The sequence below is a fragment of the Globicephala melas genome, chromosome 16 (assembly GCF_963455315.2).
Source record: "Globicephala melas chromosome 16, mGloMel1.2, whole genome shotgun sequence".
Taxonomy (NCBI): domain Eukaryota; kingdom Metazoa; phylum Chordata; class Mammalia; order Artiodactyla; family Delphinidae; genus Globicephala; species Globicephala melas.
This window is the reverse complement of record NC_083329.1, coordinates 39,596,474-39,613,242: the sequence shown is the minus strand read 5'-3', so window position 1 is coordinate 39,613,242 and position 16,769 is coordinate 39,596,474. Positions and strand designations below refer to the sequence as shown.

At 35.6% G+C, this 16,769-nt stretch overlaps 1 protein-coding gene across 3 annotated transcripts in view; it reads right to left on the bottom strand.

The window, feature by feature from the left end:
- Positions 1-16,769, bottom strand: part of PRKG1 (protein kinase cGMP-dependent 1) — a 1,181,528-nt gene that overhangs the window by 314,824 nt on the left and 849,935 nt on the right. For all 3 annotated transcript variants that reach the window (XM_030864960.2, XM_030864959.2, XM_060286056.1), the window contains one exon: positions 5,452-5,515. In XM_030864960.2, coding sequence (XP_030720820.2) covers positions 5,452-5,515 — 64 coding nt within the window. The remainder of the gene's footprint in view (positions 1-5,451; positions 5,516-16,769) is intronic.

Sequence of the window (16,769 nt, the reverse complement as noted above, 5' to 3'; positions counted from 1 at the left end):
CCCATCTAGGGACACAAACCAAAACAACCCATTATTTAGGCTCAAATGTGTCCAAGATCCAATCATATAAAGTTGCAGACCCAAAGGCATAGAGCTCTTAAAAAGCTGGTGAAGCAGAGGTATTTTTCATTCTAAGACAACTAAATCCAATGTTTTAATGAGAGAATTGGACATGAAACAGATTTCAATATAAGCAAAGAAGTGGTTCTCATACGCTTTATTTTCCATTTAAAAATCAGATTTAAATATAGCACCCATGTCCCACTTCTATTCATATGAAGGAAAAATGAGCTACACCAGTGGTAAAAAGTGAATTTGTTGGCTTAATTTGGTTCTTCAATCTGACATTTTCAATTTTCCTTGAGTTATCTAAACATTTTCACCCTTATTTGTGAAAGCATAACTCCTTCCCAAATTAATTTTCAAGCTCCTATGTGACATAATAGGTAAATCTCTGCTCTGCCTCTCTATAAGAAAATGTTTTTCTTTGTCATTTCCTTTAAAGACGTCACTACAGCCCTGATATGTGGATATGTATTAGACAATGAGTTTATTTACAGTGACTTTTCCCCATTGTGTTTGGGTAGGTAATCACTGAAGGGAGCTATTTCTCAGGCGGAGATTAGCTACGGGTTGTTCCATCCATCTGAACAATGTAATTCATCTATAGAAATTAATTATGTGTACATAAAGGAAGAAGGAAAGTGTGTTAGGTTGTTATAGTAAGAAAAAAGATTAGATCCTATTTATAATTTCACAGCTCTTTTCTTTTACACATAAGTACTTCCTAGGCTTTCAGAATAGATTCCAATATTTGACTAATTCATTCAAAATAGTTTTCACTGTACTATACAGGATAGTATAGAGGTTAATGAAACCAGTTTATCAAGTCAGACCTTGCTATTCCCTACATGTGCCTAAAAATTCTCTTACAGTTTAATTTACAAACTATAAAATGGCTTCCCTACCAAATCAACTCTGAAGCTCTTAAAATGATCTCTGGTATTTATTAAGACTTAATCTGAGTCAGATATGAGATGAGAAGAACATACTATGGTGAGAATGAAGGTGAATAATTACTGAATCAATTATTCAATAATTAATCAATTATTCTCAGCCCTGTACTTCAATTTGTCTTGCAAAACACAACCTAAAAAAATGCTGGGATTGTTGCTCTTTATGTGAATAGACCTTTGGCCAAGAATCTCTTTATATCTATGTGTAAACACAACTTCTCAAACTAACTAGAGAAAACTTTCCTATGTTCCTGAAAAAGGCATGAGAGATTTAATATACAAAGGAAATATTTGTACTATGTGATATAAAGGAAACGGAGAAAAGGGCACTGAATTGCTACACTAAGAATAAGGATATTTGTTTCTGTTTTATGATCTCATAAACAAGAACACATAAATGGGTACATCTACACTAGAAATTATGGAAGGGGGTAAGTGGGAGTGGGATGGGCAACGGCAGAAATGACTTATATACTGGTTTCTCTTTCAGCTTTAAAATAGGATGCTGCAAGCATCATTTATTTGTCCTCCAGTCACATGTACCCTCCTAAATCACTTTACCAATAACATTATGTTCATTCCTCTTTCTGTCTGCTTAAATTTTTTTTTTCTCTCTCAGTCCTTGACTACCTTGTCCCTATTCTTTAATTTTTTTCTCCCTTATGCTGGAAGTATTGCTTCATAATGAATACAAGGAATGAAATAGTCCGTAAGAAAGTAAATCAACATACAAACATCTAACCTCACCTGGGCTATTTTATCTAAATAATTGGTCTGTGCCTCTATAATCCATTCTTCTCACAGAGAAATATCATTAAAATATAACCCAGATCATGTCATTTTTATGGCTTAGAACCCTCAAAATCTTCCCACTGCACTGAGAACAAAAACCTTATCACAACTCCTTACCACAACCGGCAAAGCCGTCTGCCATCTGGCCTCGCCTATTTTCTCTAGCCTCATCTCACCCTACTATAAACCTTTTTTCTGTTCCTTAAGGACAGAAGACTCATTCCTAGTTTAGGACCTTATGCCTTCTCTTCCCTCTGTCCTGTACACATGGCATCCCATATCTGCATTTCGATCTCAGCTTAAATACCACCTTCCCCAGAGAGGTCTTGCCTTAGTAAACCAATACAGTGCGGCCATCTCACTTGATGCCATTTTGATGCTATTTTCCTTAATTCTCATCTGTACTTTCCAATGGAACATATGATTTGGGAGGACAAGGCCCTGAATCCCCAGAGTTTGGAATAATTACTGGCAAGTGGCAGATGCTCCATAAATATTTGTTAAACAAACAAGGCTGTAAAGTTCTTTGTTAAATGCAATGATTATACTGTCTTCTTTTCAAAGTAATCTGGGATTCTTTCATTTTCTTGTAGATGTTGTAGGGAAAAAAGCTCATTTATTATGCAAGCAAATTTCCCTTTAATGTTATGTGACACTGGTATTGCTTTTTTTCTTCCAAATTTGCTTCACTCTATCTCATACATAATTTAATCTAATTTCTCATTGTGCTTGTTTATTCAACTTGAGTTGAACACTTTCCTGCACTGGTTAGTATATTCATATGTCTACCTCATATTTTGTCTGTTTACTTCATTTGTGTATGTCTTCAAAACAAATGTGTGGGCACTTAATCATGTGTTTCTATTTTCATGCAGCTTTGCTATAGACTGTACTGTGGCTCGTATAACACAAATGAAGGCATCTTCTGATTAGAAAATCTGACATAAAATACTAAAATATTTCTTGGGTCAGAGTTATTTATAGAGCTATGGCTATTGTTTTGCAAAACATAGCAAATGCTTCCACAGCTGTGGAAAAGAAAGAAAATGATTAAAGGATTTCATGGGATTTGATTTTATTTTGGAGGGGCTTGATTGGGGCCAGTAAATTTGTACTTTAGTTCATTTTGTGAAAAGAAAAAGAAAAAGGTCATCAGAGAGTTCTTCAGTATACTCAACAAGGAAAGCAAAAAACAAAAGAACTTGGAAAAGCAGTTTTACATTTAAAGAGGTTGCAAGTACAGTGGTTGACACATTCAGAGAGAAATGCAGCCAGTATTTTTGCTCATGAATCTTTTATACTTGAACATAGGAATCAAATGTGACTTCTGCTTTACTATGTGTTCCCATATAAGATGAGGGGGACCAATAAATCCTAGGAAAGCTCACTGTGATAAGACTCAAACTAAGAATTTGTGGATATAAACCTTTGAAGTTCTATGGATCATATAATTACTGGTATATAGTTAGTACCTAGAGACAAAGACGTTTTCAGTATCTTTCCAGTTTCTCTCTGTTATAGCACAACTCCAAAAATTCTTCAGCCTCCTGAGACTAAAATCCATTGATCCCACAGTCACTCACTGGCCCTTGCTCCCCTTCTTGCACAATCGAAATTCCAGGTTCAGTCGCTACAATCCCTCCTTCACATGCATCCACAACTCCCTATTCCCTCTTTCATCCACTCATCTTTTCCTGGCAAAATACCAATCCCGGTTAAATCCCATTCTCTGTCTACTTGGAACTTGAATCCAGGCAAACAAATGGGGCTGAAAAAACATACAAATGGGCTGGTAACCAAGACAGACTTAACGGTTCCGTCACTTTGACTGAACTTTAGACAGCCTTCTTTCTGACACTAGGCTCCTGATCTCCCTTTTCTTGGAGCATTTACTTTAGAAAGTTTTCAACTGTAAATTCTTAATTTGCCTGTTTGAGATGCAAATCTTCTTCCAGGCTGTTGGCACCGGTTGTATTACAGGTCAGGAATGTCTTTCTCAAGGACCTAGGAGCCATTCCTTAGAAAAGTAATCAAGAAGAAGATAGCGCCTCTATCTCCCAGTCTCTATGGGTGGATAGGAGCCTAACTTCCAGAAGGGGCAATCAGCAAGCACAGATGAACTAGTCACATTGACCAACCTCCTCCCTACTGGAGAACCACTGTTAGAAAAGGTAGATAGCGAGATATGAGCAAAGAAAGGGGGGCGTGGGCCACGTGAAAACATACATCTTGTGAACAACAGGGGTCCTGGAGACAAAGGAAGGCGGGAAAAGGCAGGAATCTCCGACATTCGACATTCCGAATGTAACTTTTTGTCCATTATGCCCTCATTACAATAAAATTAACCTTGTAGATAAGAATTTCCCATCATGCACTGACACCATGACATTTCCAATCAAGACTAAATAGGACAAAAATCCCTCCTCCCCTCGGGAAGGTGGAGCTGGGATGAAAATCAGTGAATACGAGCCCAAACTCCTCCCTCCTCAATGAATATTCTGCCCAATCATTTTCACACCCCACATAACCAGCTTGCCAAAGAAACTCAGGGTGGCTGCTTACCTGAGTCTGCCAGCTCTCCCCTTGAGAGCTTACTATTGCTTAATAAATCCTCACTTTGCTTTCTTGACTTCCATCTCATCTCTGGATTCTTTCTGAGACAAGAACCTACTTTCTGGTAACACCCCTACTGGAGTACTTTTCCACCAGCTCACTCCAGTGCTTAAAAATCCTCCCACCTTTTGGCCCAGCAGAGTGGAGTTTGATCGCTCTCTCCTATCGTACATCCTGAAAGAACTCTTTTTGCCTGTTTAACTGAGATTAGGGATTGGTAACATCAAACAGGGCCTGAATGGTAACTGTCATACTGTGTCTTCCTAGTCTATTCCCTTTTCCATTTTTCTCATACCTTCTCCTCTGTCTTCAAACCTCTCAGACCTCTACCCCATCCTCATCCTCAGTTGATGACCTTGCTTTCTAGATTACAGAGAAAATAGAAGATATCAGAACAGGTTTGGCAGAGTGCCAACCACTCCATCAGTCCCCACCCCCATCGGCATATGTGCCCAGATACTCTGCCTTCTCTGTCTCTATAGGCACTAGGGACCCTATCCCCTTGTGTTCACTCAAGACACTGCTTGTATAAACCTCCTCTCTTTTTCCTGCTTCAATATTTCTTATGCTTTATAGGTTCTGTGAAAAGTAAGTAACAGTGACACTTTCACATTCAGGCATACAATTACGTGTGTAAAATATGCTCATATGCTAATAAAGTATGTACCCAACTGCTAATTCCTGTTATAAATTTGCTAATCTGAAGCATCAGAGTAGCAATTATTACAATCTTGCTTTACACCAACTGAAATAAAGAGATAAATACGCAGTCTCCCATTCTTGGAAGTCAAAGTAACAATATGTTTGCCAGAGCAAAAAGTTTTTCTCCCTCTATAGTTACGATGATTTGCATATTTCTAACTGTGTATAAATGTCAGATATACTGAGCTGCTTTTTATTTGAAGCCAAATATATAGCTCATGTCAGTGCTCAAAAAAATTTAAAAGGGCTCTCTGCAGTTTGTGACTTATTGCACAGCTGTGATGGGCTGAGTCCCATCTCAAAAAGGTCAAGGGCTAAAAACAATTACCTCTTCAAGGACGTCAGCAAGCTTACTGAGTATCTCTTCAGGAAGGTTCTGGAATGTTGGCACACTGAAAAACAAGACAGAGATGATGTTGAAGGCATGCACAGCAACTCATTTTTATAAATAAAACAGCAACGCATCTGAAAGAAAATACAAAAGGATTTCATGACAAAGAAACTGCCAGTGAAGATCAAAGTAATAATTTAAGCATAATTTGATGACTAACAGGGAAAAGGCATGATGTACTAGAAAGAATCGGAGATTGGACAGAACCAAGTTCAAATCCCATTTATATTTCTTTGTGTGACCTTGGATGCCTCAGCTATAATTGAGAGAAACCACTCTCTCCCTTATCAGCCTGCTCTCACCAAATTCCTTCCAATTCTGTCACCTTCTCTAGGTCCCCCTACACACACACACACACACACACACACACACACACACACACACACACACACACACACACACACACACACACACACACACACACTTTTCTACAGGCCAACTGCTACCCATTTTTCAGGACTCAGCTGGATTGATGATACATTCAGGCCTGCAAGCATTCATTCAACAACACTGGAAACTTCCTACTCCCCCCAGCCTCTCGCAGCTAGATCAGGTCCTCCTATTTATAATCTCTTTTACCCCTTCCTGCAACTATAATTAGATAATTAATCAGATATTTGTTACTGGGCATCTTCACTGCTAAAATCAAACTCCACAAAAATAAGAACGGTACTATATCTGTCTTGCTCAGCCCCTGTATTTTCAGTGATTTACTAATAACAACTCAAGAGCATGTGTTGAATAAAGTTATGAAAGCACAGACATACAAATGCTTCCTAGGACAGTTACAGGGATCAGATCATACAGAATGGAGAAAAGAGTCAGACTCATAGTAGACACTGAAATAATGTCTTCTCATCCTCTTATTAGGGAATCTCACTGACCAGCATATGGAAATTCTAAATGATGTTGAATACACAAACCAAAGGAACTTATTTTATATGGATAATGCTGATTTTAAAAGGGAAAAAAAAAACTCATCAACATAAAATTCTTGAAAATCTACTCCACTGGAAAATCTAACTGGGATGTGGAACTAAATTCTTATTTAATCTTATCTCAATGCTTGAATAGAGAAAAGACTATAAATGAGTGAAAATATGTTTGTATGTATGATATCTGACTTACAGATCAATTGTTCACTAAACTTGATCTTTAGATAAATTGCCATGGAGCAAAGTTATTTAAATGAGTTAGTTGAGTTGGATGAGACTTGTTTCAGGTTTGTTGCTATAGAAAAACAGTTCTGGCTTGATTAGGATAATGTAATGAAAGAAGCCATAACATACTGTTTGGATATAAGCATGAAAGTTTTACTGTTAATTTGTCACTCTGATTCCCATTACTTAGTGTAAAGCCTATTGATAAAATCCTAAGCTTTTATGTAGAAGTATAATATTTCACCCAGGACCATGTTTCACCAGATTTATTGCTGTGATCTGAGCCACGTGGGTTTTAACTTCCAGAAGGCAGTCTATTTCAGCAGCTGGATGGAACACATCACAGAAGGAGACAGGAAGATAGAGGAAGCTGTTTCCATGAGCTATGCAGGTAGAAAAATTTAGCCCTTTCTTGTTCTTTTAATGGGCTATATTTCAGTTTCTTCTGAGATACAAGAATAATTAGAATGTTTCTATCCCAGGGGGTATTTATGGAAAACACAAACTACAACTGAGTTTTTCTCATTTTATTATAACTGGTTGCCTTCTTTAGACAGCCCCATTACTTCTATGCTAAGTCTATGTCAAGCCACTCTACAAAACTTTCATTTTCATGAGCATTCTTATTCATGAGAAAAAAAAAATTAGTATTTGCTTGACCACATAACTCACTAAAGAAAACAAAGACATTAAGTTTTAGGGGGTGCATTTTAATTAATTATCTTTTACAATTTAGTTATTTTTTATTTTTTCAGCTTTACTGAGGTATAACTGACAAAATTATAAGATATTTAAAGTGTACATTGTGAAAAGATTCCTCCCATCCAGTTAACCTAGTTAATTAACACATCCATCACCTCACATATTTATTTTTCTGTGTATGTTTGAGATCTTTAAGTTCTACTCTTTGCAAATTTCAACTATATAATACAGTGTTATCAACTATAGGTTATAATAGTTTGTAACCCATTTCCCCTGTTCTCCAGTCCCTGACAACCACTGTTCTATTCTGTTTCTATGAGTTTAACTTTTTATTTAGATTCCACATGTGATACCATGCAATATCTGTCTTCCTCTGTCTGGCTTATTTCACTTAGCATAATGCCCTCAAGTTCCACCCATGTTGTGCAAAATGCAAATGGGATTTCCTTCTAATATATTATTGCATGTTATACAATAATATTCCATTGTATATATATCATGATCTTTTACAATTTAAAATGCCTCAAAACATTCAGCAGCATTTATTGCCAATAAAAATTAGGATGATTTTAGAGAAGAAACACTCTAAAGAATTCTTCGTAACAATTTAAGCACTTTCAGATTTAACAAAATGGAAATCAATTAACAGAAAATAAGTGTCTTCACTTCTATAAATTATACTGGAAACACTTTTGTAGCCATCTTTAAAATCTTAAGATCTTTATTTCTCTAAACACTAGATAATTCTCAGAAATTAATTACATGAGAGAACTTATCAGTCCACTGATAGCTTGAACACCAAGAATAAAACAATTGAGGATATTCATAAGTTTAAAATTCTACCCATTAAATTTGTTTGAATTTTTCCCAATACATCAAAAGATATTAATTTAAACTTCACTAGTGTGTACATGTGATAACTCAAGATGAAGTTGTCTATGATTTAGAAAACTTAAGGCAAAATAATTATAAGGATGAACTTCCATAAAATGTTTAAACAGTAAAGAGTATTTTCACTTATTGGGGAGGGGCAGGGGGAAGAACTCATAACAATCTACATGCTAATTACAAGTAATTCTTATGGATCTATTAAAACATTTTTGTTCCCTTAGGACTTGCAGTAGGTCTGAAGTTACAAAATGCACTTGACTGTAATATAATAGAGATGATTTAATGTGTGGAGCTTTTCCATTGGATTTTCTGGTTGAATAAAGTAAGGACTTGGAATTTGTCATGACAATAATAGAAGATGAGATTTGAATGCTTTCTATTTTCCAGGCACTGGGCTAAGGCTTTTACAGATAATATATTTTATTTTTAAACAGCTTTATCAAAGAACCATTATTACTATCATCCATTTTACAGCTAAAACAACTGGGATCTTGAGAGTTTGCCTGAGGTCACAACACTCAGTACTGATAAAGAGAGGATAAAAATTTCCATCTGAATGACTATGAAGCTAATCATTTGCTGAGCTACACACTTCACAGAATTATTTAAAAATGCCTCATGTAAGTTTTAAAACCATGCCATATTCTTTTAATGATTTAGAAATTAAGCAATAATATTAACATCCTTTGATTCAGTGACTTCATTTATTAACCAACTTCTTGCAATGAAAAATGTCAAATAAATGGAAAGGCTGAAAGAATAGTTCAAGAATCCCCTGTACCCCCATCACCTAGGTTAGCAACTGTTAACATTGTGCCATCTTTGCTTTATTTACCTTCGATCCATCTAATTTTTATATGCATATTGATAAATAGATTTATAGGTATTTTTTCATGAAAATCTGAAACTAAGTTGTAGATATCATGAAATTTTACCCCTAATATTTAAGCACACAGATCTAAAAATAAGAAAATATTTTTAAATAAGTAACTATAGCATTATCATAAGAAAAATTCACTCAACTCCATAATATCATCTAATAACTATATTCCATGTCAAATATTACCTATTGTTCAAAAATTTCTTTATTGTCTTTTTCTTTTCAAACCAGGATCCAGTAAAAATCCACATACTGCTTGGGGCTATTCTGCTTCTCTAGTCTCTTATTCCACATCCATCCTCCTACTTTTCCCCCCATTACATTAATTTTTGAAGAGACAGGGACAACTGTCTTATTGGATGTCCCACATTCTGAATTTGTCTTATAATTTTATTTTTGGTAACCTACCATATGAAAATAACAGCTAACAGAAGAAAGAAAAAATAAGGAGATTCCCCAGGACCCTTTCAAGAGAACCCTGAAGTCAAAACAAATAGTCTCAGTTGTAATTTGCCTTTTTTACTCATATTCTTTCACATGTGTACCATACAACAGACTCCTCCAGAGGCTATATAACATCATTACTTCGATAGTTAATGGATGTATGCTTAAATGTTCCTGTGTTTTCTAGAATTTTTTAAGGTAGGAGTAGGTTTATGATAAGCATGCTGTTTACAGAAATTAATTTAATATTATTGCAATGCTTCTACTGTGCTCTTACTAGTTAGTTCTCAGCTACCTGCTATAATCTCTGTAACCTTATCCAATAAATTGTCCTTTTGAACTTGTGAAGCTTTTTTCCTTAAGTGGAAAAATTTACAAGTAAATACATTTGGATATCATGTGTTGCAATAATAATTTTGTACTTTTTCAAAAATATATCTAACTTTAAAAAATTTATCTAAAACTTGTAATTCTAGAATTTCATAATAACTATTAAGAATCTAATAAAAGAAACTTTATTATACTGTCTTATTTTTACAGACAGATTAACTTTGAGAGGAGAGATTAAAAGACATATTCTCAAGCCATAGCTGCCAATTTCTAAATCAAAAGACACCGAAAAATATGAAAAGGACACAACCAAAGAATTTTCTGATTCATGGATGGGATAAATCTAGTCCAAATAAATGTGGAGACACTCTAAATAAGAAAGAAAAATGTGACAAAATCTAACTTTCCTTCAGCATTATAGATGGTAATAATTTACCTTATTGTCCTATACACCAGAACAGTTTAAAAATACTATTATCCAAGTTATGATACCATTTTGCACCCAATCATTCAAAATTTAAAGGAAAGGAAATTGGATTTTTTCATGTAGACATGATGAAGTTATTATTTTTTAATTCTTTTTAAAATTTTATTTTTTTTATACAGCACATTCTTATTAGTTATCTATTTTATACATATTAGTGTATATATGTCAACCCCAATCTCCCAATTCATCCCACCACTACAAGCCCCCTGCCGCCACTTTCCGCCCTTGGTGTCTGTACTACTGTCCTCTACATCTGTGTCTCTATTTCTGCCTTGCAAACCAGTTCATCTGTACCATTATTCTAGATTCCACATATATGCATTTATATATGATATTTGTTTTTCTCTTTCTGAACTACTTCACTGTGTAGGACAGTCTCTAGGTCCATCCACGTTTCTACAAATGACCCAATTTCGTTCCTTTTTATGGCTGAGTAATATTCCATTGTATATATGTACCACATCTTCTTTATCCATTCATCTGTCGATGGGCATCTAGGTTGCTTCCATGACCTGGCTATTGTAAATAGTGCTGCAATGAACATTGGGGTGCATGACTTTTTGAATTATTGTTTGCTCTGGGTATATGCCCAGGAGTAGGATTGCTGGGTCATAGGCTAATTCAATTTTTATTTTTTTAAGGAACCTCCATACTGTTCTCCATAGTGGCTGTATCAGTTTACATTCCCACCAACAGTGCAAGAGGGTTCCCTTTTCTCCACACTCTCTCCAGCATTTGTTGTTCGTAGATTTTCCGATGATGCCCATGCTAATTGGTGTGAGATGATACCTCATTGTAGTTTTGATTTGCATTTCTCTAATAATTAGTGATGCTGAGCAGCTTTTCATGTGTCTCTTGGCCATCTGTATGTCTTCTTTGGAGAAATGTCTACTGAGGTCTTCTGCCCATTTTTTGATTGGGTTGTTTGTTTTTTTAATATTGAGCTGCATGAGCTGTTTATATATTTTGGAGATTAATCCTTCGTCCATTGATTCGTTTGGAAATGTTTTCTCCCATTCTGAGGGCTGTCTTTTCACCTTGTTTGTAGTTTCCTTTGCTGTGCCAAAGCTTTTAAGTTTCATTAGGTCCCATTTGTTTATTTTGTTTTTATTTCCATTACTCTAGGAGGTGGATCAAGAAAGATCTTCCTGTGATTTATGTCAAAAAGTGTTCTGCCTATGTTTTCCTCTAAGAGTTTTATTGTGTCCAGTCTTATATTTAGCTGTCTAATCCACTTTGAGTTTATTTTTGTGTATGGTATTAGGGAATGTTCTAATTTCATTCTTTTACATGTAGCTGTCCAGTTTTCCCAGCACCACTTATTGAAGACACTGTCTTTTCTCCACTGTATATCCCTGCCTCCTTTGTAATAGATTAGTTGACCATAGGTGCATGGGTTTATCTCTGGCTCTCTATCCTGTTCTTTTGATCTATACTTCTGTTTTTGTGCCAGTACCATATTGTCTTGATAATTATAGCTTTGTAGTATAGTCTGAAGTCAGGGAGTCTGATTCCTCCAGCTCCGTTTTTTTCCCTCAAGACTGCTTTGGCTATTCAGGGTCTTTTGTGTTTCCATACAAATTTTAAGGTTCTTTATTCTAGTTCTGTAAAAAATGCCACTGGTAATTTGATAGCGATTGCATTGAATCTGTAGATTGCTTTGGGCAGTATACTCATTTTCACAATACTGATTCTTCCAATCCAAGAACATGGTATCTCTCTCCATCTGTTTGTGTCATCTTTGATTCCTTTCATCAGTGACTTACAGTTTTCAGAGTATAGGCCTTTCACCTTCTTAGGTAGGTTTATTCCTAGATATTTTATACTTTTTGTTGCAATGGTGAATGGGATTGTTCCCTTAATTTCTCTTTCTGATCTTTCATAGTTAGTGTGTAGGAATGCAAGAGATTTCTGTGTTTCTGGTGGCATCTTTAGGATTCTCTATGTATAGTATCATGTCACCTGCAAACACTGACAATTTTACTTCTTTTTCAATTTGTATTCCTTTTATTTCTTTTTCTTCTCTGATTGCCATGGCTAGGACTTCCAAAACTACGTTGAATAACAGTGGCAAGAATGGACATCCTTGTCTTGTTCCTGATCTTAGAGGAAATGCTTTCTGTTTTTCACCATTGAGAATGATGTTTGCTCTGGGTTTGTCATACATGGCCTTTATTATGTTGAGAAAGGTTCCCACTATGCCCACTTTCTGGACAGTTTTTATCATAAATGGGCATTGAATTTTGTCAAAAGCTTTTTCTGCATCTATTGAGATGATCATATGGTTTTTCTTCTTCAATTTGTTAATATGGTATATCACATTGATTTGCGTATATTGAAGAATCCTTGCATCCCTGGGATAAATCCCACTTGATCATGGTGTATGATCCTTCTAAGGTGTTGTTTGATTCTGTTTGCTGGTATTTTGTTGAGGATTTGTGCGTCTATATTCATCAGTGATAGTGGCCTGTAACTTTCTTGTTTTGTACTATCTTTGTCTGATTTTGGTATCAGGGTGATGGTGGCTCATAGAATGAGTTTGGGAGTGTTCCTTCCTCTGCAATATTTTGGAAGAGTTTGAGAAGGATGGGTGTTAGCTCTTCTCTAACTGTTTGATAGATTTCACCTGTGAAGCCATCTGTCCTGGATTTTTGTTTGTTGGAAGAATTTTAATCACAGTGTCAATTTTGTTACTTGTGATTTGTCTGTTCATATTTTCTGTTTCTTCCTGGTTCAGTCTTGGAAGTTTATACCTTTCTAAGAATTAATCCATTTCTTCCAAGTTGTCCATTTTATTGGCTTGTAGTAGTCTCTTAGGATGCTTTGCATTTCTGCAGTGTCTGTTGTAACTTCTCCTTTTTCATTTCTAATTTTAGTGATTTGAGTCCTCTCCCTCTTTTTCTGATGAGTCTGGCTAAAGATTTAAAAATTTTGTTTATCTTCTCAAAGAACCAGCTCTTAGCTTTATTCGTCTTTGCTATTGTTTTCTTTGTTTCTATTGCATTTATTTCTGCTCTGATCTTATGATTTCTTTCCTTCTACTAAGTTTGGGTTTTGTTTGTTCTTCTTTCTTTAGTTCCTTTATGTGTAAGGTTAGATTGTTTGAGATTGTTCTTGTTTCTTGAGGTAGGCTTGTATAGCTATAAACTTCCCTCTTAGAACTGCTTTTGATGCATGCCATAGGTTTTGGATTGTTGTGTTTTCATTGTCATTTGTCTCCAGGTATTTTTTGATTTTCTCTGATTTCTTCAGTGATCTCTTGGTATTTAGTAACGTATTGTTCAGGTTCCGTGTGTTTGTGTTTGTTACTTTTTTTCCCCTATAATTGATTTATAATCTCAGAGCATTGTGGCCAGAAAAGACTCTTGATATGATTGCAATTTTCTTAAATTTACCAAGGCTTCATTTGTGACCCAAGATGTGATCTGTCCTGGAGAATGTTCCGTGTGCCCTTGAGAAGAAAGTGTAATCTGCTCTCTTTGGATGGAATGTCCTATAAATATCAGTTAAATCTATCTGGTCTACTGTGTCATTTAAAGCTTGTGTTTCCTTATTAATTTTCAGTCTGGATCATCTGTCCATTGATGTAAGTGAGGTGTTAAAGTCCCCCATTATTACTGTGTTACTGCCGATTTCCTCTTTTATAGCTGTTAGCAGTCGCCTTATGTATTGAGGTGTTCCTATGTTGGGTGCATGTATATTTATAACTGTTATATCTTCGTCTTGGATTGATCCCTTGATCATTATGTAGTGGCCTTCTTTGTCTCTTGTAATAGTCTTTATTTTAAAGTCTATTTTGTCTGATATGAGAATTGCTACTCCAGCTTTCTTTTGATTTCCATTTGCATGGAATATCTTTTTCCATCCCCTCACTTTCAGTCTGTATGTGTCCCGAGGTCTGAAGTGGGTCTCTTGTAGACAGCATATATATGGGTCTTGTTTTTGTATCCATTCAGCCAGCCTGTGTCTTTTGGTTGAAGCATTTAATCCATTCACGTTTAAGGCAATTATCGATATGTATGTTCCTATTACCATTTTCTTAATTGTTATAGGTTTCTTTCTGTAGGTCCTTTTCTTCTCGTGTTTCCTACTTAGAGAAGTTCCTTTAGCATTTGTTGTAGAGCTGGTTTGGTGGTGCTGAATTATCTTAGCTTTTGCTTGTCTGTAAAGCTTTTGATTTCTCCATTGAATCTGAAGAGATCCTTGCCGGGTAGAGTAATCTTGGTTGTAGGTTCTTCCCTTTCATCACTTTAAATATATCAGGCCACTCCCTTCTGGCTTGTAGAGTTTCTGCTGAAATCAGCTATTATACTTATGGGAGCTCCCTTGTATGTTATTTGTTGCTTTTCCCTTGTTGTTTTCAATAATTTTTCTTTGTCTTTAATTTTTGTCAATTTGATTACTATGTGTCTCAGTGTATTTCTCCCTGGGTTTATCCTGCATGGTACTCTCTGCACTTCCTGGACTTGGGTGGCTCTTTCCTTTCCCATGTTAGGGAATTTTCGACTATAATCTCTTCAAATATTTTCTCAGGTCCTTTTCTCTCTCTTCTCCTTCTGAGACCCCTATAATGTGAATGTTGTCCCAGAGGTCTCTTAGGTTGTCTTCATTTCTTTTTATTCTTTTTTCTTTACTCTGTCCACAGCAGTGAACTCCACTATTCTGTCTTCCAGGTCACTTATCTGTTCTTCTGCCTCAGTTATTCTGCTATTGATTCCTTGTAGTGTAGTTTTCATTTCAGTTATTGTATTGTTCATCTCTGTTTGTTTGTTCTTTAATTCTTCTAGGTGTTTGTTCTTTAATTCTTCTAGGTCTTTGTTAAACATTTCTTGCATCTTCTCTATCTTTGCCTCCATTCTTTTTCCGAGGTCCTGGATCATCTTCACTATCATTATTCTGAACTCCTCTTCTGGGAGGTTGCCTATCTCCACTTCATTTAGTTGTTTTTCTGGGGTTTTATCTTGTTCCTTCATCTGGTACAAAGACCTCTGCCTTTTCATTTTGTCTATCTTTCTGTGAATGTGGTTTTCCTTCCACAGGCTGCAGAATTGTAGTGCTTCTGCTGTCTGACTCTAGACATGATGAAGTTTTTAAAAGCCCAAAATTGTTTTGTACATCTTTTCAAAGTAGCAATGAAAAGTAAGTGAAGCATCTGACAGAGTTACCATATTGCATTGACTAGGGAAGCCACACAATAGGTGAAAAAAAAAAAGCCTTGTAGAGCTGACTTTGCTGACTGCCTGCTGGAGAAGTCAGTTAAAGAAATCATTTCACTGCCTCTTTCCAAAGATACAGTACCTTGCCAAATTAATGACTTTGCTGCAGACACAAAGATGGGTGAAAATCTTGTCCACAGAATTGTACTTCTGCCTTACAAATGGATTAATCTACAGTCATGGCGGGACTTGCTATTTGGCTTGTATTCATCCGGTAGCAGAATCAACCAATCATCAAAAAAGACAAGATTGTACATGAATGCTTGGCAACAAACACAAATGGTACTGAGCTATTTGGTATGGAATTAACTTTTCAAATCTAGGTTTATCATGGAACGACTATGTTGTACTGATGGTGTAAAAGGAACGGTGGCCCCTCTACATAAATTAAGGCAGTAACAATAAAGTATACTAGTTGTCATTATATTCTTACCAAAATCTCACAGTAAAAATAAAGTAAAATTCCTATTTTACTTTAAAATATTTTGATGAAACACTAAGTTACTAACTGTAGTAAATTTTAACCCTTGACTACACATCTTTTTGATATCATGTGTGACAAATGGCAAGCACACATAAAGCACTTCTGCTGCTTCCTGAAGTACAAGGTTTTCTCAAGGAAAATCACTCATAATTGTTGGAGTTGCAAGCTGAATTAGTCACTTTTTTCATGGAACATCATTTTTTACTTGGCAATAACCACAAACTGCGGTTATTCGGACTTGAGTATCTGGCAGATAACTTTTCGAAAAAGAACAAAGTGAGCTTGACACTTTAAGGGAAACAACAGACAGCATTTGTTGCCAATGATAAAATTCAAATTTTCAAATGCAAGTTAAAATTTCAGAAAACTTTTATCTGCCACTGTGGGCTTAACAGCTTTTTAATAATTGAAGACTTTCTGATGAGATCATTGGCAAATGCTGATATTAACAAATGTGATTCTTTTGATATTGTAAATTTTGTAATTTCTACACCAGTATTTTCCAGATGACTAATGCATGATGTTACAAGATCATGCAGGGGAAAGATCTATTTGAAGTACAAGATCAATCAATGGATCTTAATGTAATCAAGTAAGAAAAGTTCATTGATATGGTTTCAGATTCCACACTGCAACTAACCTGTAATAAACTACCCTTTGT